Here is a 7829-nt window from a genome sequence, read left to right on the forward strand (position 1 = left end):
TTCCCCCTCCACACTCCTCTCTTCTCCCTTCCTCACTCCTTCCCTCTTTCCCCCTCCACACTCCTCTCTTCTCCCTTCCTCACTCCTCCCCTCTTTCCCCCTCCACACTCCTCTCTTCTCCCTCACTCCTCCTCTTTCCCCCTCCACACTCCTCTCTTCTCCCTCACTCCTCCTCTTTCCCCCTCCACACTCCTCTCTTCTCCCTTCCTCACTCCTTCCCTCTTTCCCCCTCCACACTCCTCTCTTCTCGCTTTCTCACTCCTCCCCTCTTTCCCCCTCCACAGTCGTCTTCTCCCTTCGCCATTCCTTCTCCCCAACACACTCGTCTGCTGTCCTCTCCTCGTTTACTGTTCACTCTTTCTTTCTCTGCTTCAGCATAAGCAGAATGTCTGCTATTTCCTGAAGTGTGTCAGTCTCCTGTGAAAGCATGTAAACTCTGCTTTCAGCCGTGACCTCCTCCCTCTTCTCTGCTCTACCTCTCACCCTCACCTCTCTCTCCTCTGGAAAGTCTCCTCTAAAAGGCACATTCTCAACAGAGTCCGGTACCCCTCTTTCATCTCCCAGGGCATTATACTGCTGCTGCAGACCTCTTAAGTCTGGATGAAAGAGAAGAAAACATCATTAGGGATATTTTGAAATTGTCCACCACAGACTTGTTTATATTAGGCTACCCTGATGTGTAAACTATGTTATTATTCTTATTTATACCTTGTACATCTTTGGTGACGACAAGAGTGTCTAGCGCGAGCGTAGTAGGTCTGTGAATACCCACTGTACTCTCTGTGTTGGTGTGACAGTGCTTGTCTAAAGGGATAAGTGATGGATGGTGTCCAGGTCCAGCCTTGAGCTCTCTGGCTGTCGATTCTGTCCAGGGCGTGTGCTCTTCTCCCGCGCTCCCGAAAGTGTCTGATGACGCGCTGAGTGTTTGTGGTCTCATAGACTCATCTCTGGCACTTGCATGCCCTCCGGTTGTCGGAGTTGGTATTACACTGTAAACTGTTGTGTTCATTGATTCATTGACCATGAGGACGTTCGCTTTACACTCTGCTCCAAAACAACACTGAGTGGAAACGTCCGATGTTGGACATTTTGAGGTGACATCGGTGACAGTTTGCGTCCCCTTTTCCTGTGTTTGTGCTTCTTGTTTTCCGACTGCTGTCGTCTTGTCTTGGTTACCATCAGAACTTTGTGGTTCATGAAGAGGATGCGACGGGACATACTGATCATCCATAACCTTAGCCTGGCCGTCACAGTCTTCTGTAACTGAGCAGACTGACAGTCTCTCAGAGGAGCTCCACGGTGCCTGGTTGAGGATGGGTGTCCATTCACTCTGGGTCCTATCTTGGTGTGGCTGCGTGGAGCTACCCTGGTTATGCTGGCGGCCATTCTTCTCCTGACGCCACATTTACAGGTGAATACAAAAACATTTAGCCTTAAAATTTGTGTCAAATCTGAAGATTAACGCTGTCATTGTCACGCCACGAGGAAGCAATGGAGTTCACGAGACAGCGTCAACAACTTGGATTCTTGTTATAAGTTATATGAAGATGTTATTACAGTAATTAAGTAGAACTACAGAAGGAACGTCATTATTTACCACAAACTACATGGTACTTGGGATCTTATGGTGAATCAAAGCATGCATTTCAGTACACACATCTATATGAATCAATGCAGATAGATGTTAAGAGTACTAGGTGTTTACTCACCTCATCACAGTCTGAACTGACATGATGTCCTCTCTTAGAATAACTGGCCGGTGATTCACAGCATTCAACAGAACCACAACGACTGGGTCCAGGACAAGCTGAAGAAACGACTGCAGGTTAGTCCCCACCAAGTTTGATCCAAGTAACTCACCCCATCCCAACTATGGCATTGTAAACAGTATAGAGGATATGGTCATATTTGAGGAAATGGTGTAGTCGGAGGAAGCCCGACGGTGATCAGAGGAGGATGTAGAATAGAGTCTGGAAACGTACGTGAGCTGATGGCACTGTTGGAAACCTGTTGGAAAACGGACAATAAAGCAGACTAGCATATATCGTATCAACACATTTCTCCTTACCTTCAAGGACAAAAGCTCAGGGCCAGTATCTAGAAAGCTTGTCAGACTATCTAGGATCAATTCTGCCTTACAGATCATGATGAGTAAGAGTATAGACCAGGGGTGTCGAACCGGTTCCACCGGGGGCCGAGTGTCTGCAGGTTTTAGTTATTTCCTATAAATTGGTTCCCAGTTCAGGCCTAAACAACCAGTTGAGGGTAGATACTAACCAATTAGTGACCTAATTAATCAATCAAGTACAAGGCGAGAGTTAAAAGCTGCAGACACTCGGCCCTCCAAGGAGCCGGTTTGACACGTGTGGTATAGACAAACATACTATGTGATGATGCTTGGTGTACTTTTCAATTCTACCACTAGATGTCAATAGACACCTGATCTGTTACTCTGTAACTACCTGAATCAGTTCAGGACCTCTTCTCTGTGATTCATTCACTTCTCTGAAAGACGTTGTCGGTACTCCCTCCTTTAGATATATTTTAGGCTTCCCCTTCTTAAAATGAACTGCTGGGGTGAATTTCAAAATATTAAAGTACAGAAAGATGTTCTTGTATGTATCATAGTTTTAGCGAAGGGAAAAAATTAATAGCCTGCGCAATACACGCTAGACCATATCTATATCTGCTTTTTGGGAGGCGCGAGTACCTTCACTTCCATATTTCTCATTACTGATGTCCCAGAGTGCTTCTTCATGTCGCTCCTCGCTGTCTGATTGGTTGAAAGAGGAATCTATTGTCTGATCTCTGAGAGAGAAATCCACAGCGTGGTGTCTTCCCTCCACTGGTTTGATAGAGAACTCCATTGAGTTAAGGACATGGTCTCTGCTCCCTGGGAGACTGGGTAGACAGATGAACGCCCCATTGGTCAGTGCACAGTAATATGGAACACATGGTTCACTGGTGATCAGTACAACTATTGCAAATGGGTTTTTAATATCGTTTTTTAATATATGAATATAGGTTGGGTAAAAACAACCAAAATTTCCCACAAGTCAGATAAAGACAAATATTTTAGTTCAATGCTCACGCAGGCTCTGTTCCAAACAGTCCTCTGGGGACTGAGCAGGTGCTCAGTTGATATTGGGATGCATTGAATCCTCTGGCCCATGAGGCACACTCTCTCCCTCCTGGCTGAGAGAAAGGTCTAAACTACAAATAGAAAATACTGAATACATTACAGTCATCCAGTGATACAGGGGTTTACATTTAGAAAGATAATGCTTCTTGGCCAGTTAAGCTATAATACCAACTTTAAAGATACCTTTAAATGTTTTTAAACTATCCAAACAGAATGTTCATATTTCCCATGAATTAACCATCTAAATGTATCTCTTGTATCATTCCAGGTAGTGTGATCAAACCAACATTGTTTCAAATGGCTTGGGTTTCCCAACTTCAAATTTGTAAACGCTTTTTTTATGTAAACCTTTAAAATGCAACCATGCTGGCAAGCTCACCACATTTACTTCTGCCAATGCCTTTTCTGGTTGTAGTTTTGCCAATAATACAACATTTGGGTGCTGCATTTACCAGCTTTTCTTTCTGTATTACCTGTATTTTAGGGGTGGCAGAGGAGCCCAGTAGTCAAGAGCATTGGGCCAGAAAAGGTCTCTGGTTCTAATCCCAGATTGCCAAAAAGTTGAAAACCCCTATTGTTCTTTCCATAAGCAAGATGGTTCAAACTAAACGCTCCCAGGTCGTTGCTGTAAAACACAATCTGTACTTCTGTTTGAGTAGTACCTGTGCTTCATCTAAGGTACGGTTGTCCCAGGGTAAGGGGGAACAGTGTGGCTGAATCTGTGCTCTCTGCTGCAGGGAGGACAGGCCTGGCCCTGAGGAGGACACTAATGACAAGGCTGATGAGAAAGGACTCAGGGTGTCCTGGGATTGGTGCTGGTAGTCTAAGCCACTGGTGTCGGACATGTTGGACTCCAGAACTGGTGAGAGCTGCGGGCAACCATCAATGATTCAGCAAACTGTTACTAGACTGAGCCAAGATTTCCATCCAGCTAACTGCATCTCTATGCTCAGGAATACAGTAGGCAGAGTACACAGATTTAAATAAATATGAATTTGTGTCATTGGGGAAGATAAATCATTGTGAGGGTTGATGTTACTGACCTGTCTACCCTTGAATCCATCAGGAATGCAGTGCTTGAATCCATCAGGAATGCAGTGCTTTCTCTTTCTAGCAGCCTGGACACTAAGTTACATCAAAACAGTATCTTAACCACTATAAAAACACTGATGAGCAACAGTTTCACATTTATTTTGCCTTATACCTATACAGAGGCTGGCTCTCCACAAGACAAAGCTTTGAAGGAGAGCAAGGGCTCATGGGTAGCTCTAGAGTCCTCACTCTCATCGTCTTTGCTCCTCTTTCGTCAGTGATGTGAGTTATATTTGTCTGATCTGGAACATGCCAAGTTATTATTAAGGGTGGGGTCCTTTTTAAATGTGATAAGTATTGATCTATAAGGTATAGATATATGAACTCACCTTTGTTCTCTTTCTTTATAGCAATCTGGTTTACAATGAATAAATTCACAAGGTCCATACTCCCACTGCTGGCTCCTTCAGGTGAAGTTGCTATTCCTAATGTTTTCATCTTTCTCTGGATTTTCTTCTTTTCAAAGAACTCCTGATCATATACAGGCTATATTGTACCATGTCACCAATATTATAAAGGATAAAATATTATTTCTCTAAAATTACATTATCTTAGGTCTCCGTGGGTTGAACTTACCCTCTGCTTCTTCATGTCATTTCTCATCATAAACCGGTTTCTGAAAAATTCACAAGGGACACAAGGGGACGAGGGACACAAGTCATAACTGCACAGAGGCCGTTATAATCAACTCCACAGTGAAAGTCAGTGTTGAAATCTTTGGACCTGGTAACAACAATTGTAAATAGGCACACTAACTACTGTCAAAAAAGTTAGCATTCTGTTTTTACCTGGGTATACCAAATAATGAGGGTGTTCCTTGTAATAAATGTAGTTGAGCGCCCTCATGAACTAATAAGTTACATGTAATAAGGTCACATTTTGCAATGCTTAAATTAGCAAGTGACTTTAGAATGTGTAATTCCAAAACATTGAATGCATAATGTACTTACAGTGGGGAGAACAAGTATTTGATACACTGCCGATTTTGCAGGTTTTCCTACTTACAAAGCATGTAGAGGTCTGTAAATGTTATCATATGTACACTTCAACTGTAAGAGACGTACCTATGATAAAAACAAAAATCCAGAAAATCACATTGTATTATTTTTAAATAATTAATTTGCATTTTATTGCATGATAAAAATATATGATCACCTTCCAACCAGTAAGAATTCCGGCTTTCACAGACCTGTTAGTTTTTCTTTAAGAAGCTCTCCTGTTCTCCACCCCTTACCTGTATTAACTGCACCTGTTTGGAACTCGTTACCTGTATAAAAGACACTTGTCCACACACTCAATCAAACAGACTCCAACCTCTCCACAATGGCCAAGACCAGAGAGCTGTGTAAGGACATCAGGGATAAAATTGTAGACCTGCACAAGGCTGGGATGGGCTACAGGACAATAGGCAAGCAGATTGGTAAGAAGGCAACAACTGTTGGCACAATTATTAGAAAATGGAAGACGTTCAAGATGACGGTCAATCTCCCTCGGTCTGGGGCTCCATGCAAGATCTCACCTCGTGGGGCATCAATGATCCTGAGAGAGGTGAGGGATCAGCCCAGAACTACATGGCAGGACCTGTAGTAACACACTACGCCATCATGGATTAAAATCCTGCAGCGCACGCAAGGTCCCCCTGCTCAAGCCAGCACATGTCCAAGCCCGTCTGAAATGTGCCAATGACCATCTGGATTATCCAGAGGAGGAATGGGAGAAGGTCATGTGGTCTGAAGAGACTAAACTAGAGCTTTTTGGTATAAACTCCACTTGCTGTGTTTGGAGGAAGAAGAAGGATGTGTACAACCCCAAGAACACCATCCCAACCGTGAAGCATGGAGGTGGAAACATCATTCTTTGGAGATGCTTTTCTGCAAAGGGGACAGGACGACTGCACTGTATTGAGGGGAGGATGGATGGGGCCATGTATCGCAAGATCTTGGCCAACAAAATCCCTGCTGCAGTGTGTGCAAACCTTGTCAAGAACTACAGGAAACTTATGATCTCTGTAATTGCAAACAAAGGTTTCTGTACCAAATATTAAGTTCTGCTTTTCTGATGTATCAAATACTTATGTCATGCAATAGAATGTAAATGAATGACTTAAAAATCATACAATGTGATTTTCTGGATTTTTGTTTTAGATTCCGTCACTCACAGTTGAAGAGTACCTATGATAAAAATGACAGACATCTAAATGCTTTGTAAGTGGGAAAACCTGCAAAATCGGCAGTGTATCAAATACTTGTTCTCCCCACTGTACATATGTGGGATAACATTAAGCGATCGTAATATTAGTAACTTCTGATGCAGCAACCATATTACCATGTAATTAGCTACATCGGTAGTAACACATTTTAACCAGTCTGTGTAGCTTGGTTTAAAACATTTTCCTGACCATGTATGGATCACATCTCAGTGACTCCAGTCTACACCTTTCTAAGTGAATTCTTCAAGATTTTTTTATTCTCTGGTTACATTAATAATGCTCTTGCTGTCGGTTACTCCATCTTCTGCTTTTATGCCGATGACACAATCTTGTATACAACTGGACAATGAACACTTGCTGACCACCATTACAATAATCTTTAAAAACATCCAACAATAAAAAAAAAAGAGGTTTAGAAATGTTATTCAGTTAATTGGATACTACACTGACATCCACTATCACACCAGACCCCCCCCCCCCCCACCCCACTCATCACTGTACGCGACCTTTACAATCTGGTCAACTAGCCTTATCTACAAACATAAAGGCAGACCCTTTGGTACAGTACCATCTTATTTACAGGTCCATCTTTGACTAATTGCCCTCTATTCTAACACTTCAACACTAGCTATTCAAGCAATAACAACAACACTCTGGCATATACAGTATTTTACACCAGCCACTACAAAAACCCACACTTTGTTGATTTCAGTTCTCTGTTGCCAGTCAAATTACTCTTAAACTTTACATTTGTATTACACCACACTCCTTTTAATTAAACTAAGCAAGTTGCTATTTGATATGAGCATTTGCTGAGCGTCATATCTACATGTTTGTCTCTGTATATAGTGTAATTTCCAGTTAGTTTTTGTTTTCCCAGTACATAGCGTCTATTTTTATATACGTTTTGCATTATTTATCTGGTTCTGTGTTGTCCTATGCTCTTGCAACTTGTTAGGTATTTGGCCAGGTCTTTAAAAAAATAATCTCATTTTAATAGCAACCATGTTAAAGGAGAAAGAAAAATAATAATGAAGTAACACGAATAACATGTTGCCAAAGCGGGGTAATATAATATATGAATGTGAATTGTATGTAAAACTTGTACTAAAGTTAGCTTTACTACAGTTAAGAGTACTGGCGTTAGCTAAGATGATTAACGTTAGCAATAAAACTCACCTTGAACCGCCGACCCAATTCATTTTGTCCTCATAAGACACACACTATATTTGGCAAAATATTTCATAAGCTATGTTGAAATATACCTAAAATGCTAAATATGTTTATAGTTTAAATTACTATAAAGTTTACGTGAAACTTCCTCATAACTTAGCATGATAGTGATATCAGTTGACAGATACAGTACGGACCGCAGTATGCACGAGC

General features: G+C 41.9%; 1 protein-coding gene across 3 annotated transcripts; it reads right to left on the reverse strand.

The window, feature by feature from the left end:
- Window positions 1-234: 234 nt before the first annotated feature.
- On the reverse strand, window positions 235-7822 carry LOC105028203. Of its 3 annotated transcripts, XM_010900767.4 has the most exons (13): window positions 7623-7822; window positions 4811-4850; window positions 4564-4705; window positions 4347-4476; window positions 4186-4267; window positions 3805-4011; window positions 3092-3213; window positions 2711-2901; window positions 2463-2572; window positions 1983-2007; window positions 1710-1807; window positions 709-1393; window positions 235-596 (listed from the first exon to the last, which is right to left on the reverse strand). In XM_010900767.4, the coding sequence occupies exons 1-13, from the start codon at window positions 7643-7645 to the stop codon at window positions 352-354; spliced, it is 2100 nt and encodes a 699-aa protein (XP_010899069.2). In that variant the 5' UTR covers window positions 7646-7822; the 3' UTR covers window positions 235-351. The 3 variants fall into 3 exon arrangements, with proteins under 3 accessions (XP_010899069.2, XP_019898219.2, XP_019898218.2); XM_020042660.2 differs by having other exon boundaries at window positions 2463-2569; window positions 4347-4705; XM_020042659.2 differs by having other exon boundaries at window positions 4347-4705.
- Window positions 7823-7829: the final 7 nt, after the last annotated feature.

The sequence above is a fragment of the Esox lucius genome, chromosome 23, assembly GCF_011004845.1.
Source record: "Esox lucius isolate fEsoLuc1 chromosome 23, fEsoLuc1.pri, whole genome shotgun sequence".
NCBI lineage: Eukaryota > Metazoa > Chordata > Actinopteri > Esociformes > Esocidae > Esox > Esox lucius.

Coding starts and splice junctions, on each gene's coding strand:
- LOC105028203 (XM_020042659.2), bottom strand. CDS start 7,645: ATGAATTGGGTCGGCGGTTCAAG. Junction 4,706..4,810: donor ATGACATGAAGAAGCAGAGG/GTAAGTTCAACC, acceptor GTATATGATCAG/GAGTTCTTTGAAAAGAAGAA. Junction 3,214..3,804: donor GTACCTTAGATGAAGCACAG/GTACTACTCAAA, acceptor TTCTATTTGTAG/TTTAGACCTTTCTCTCAGCC.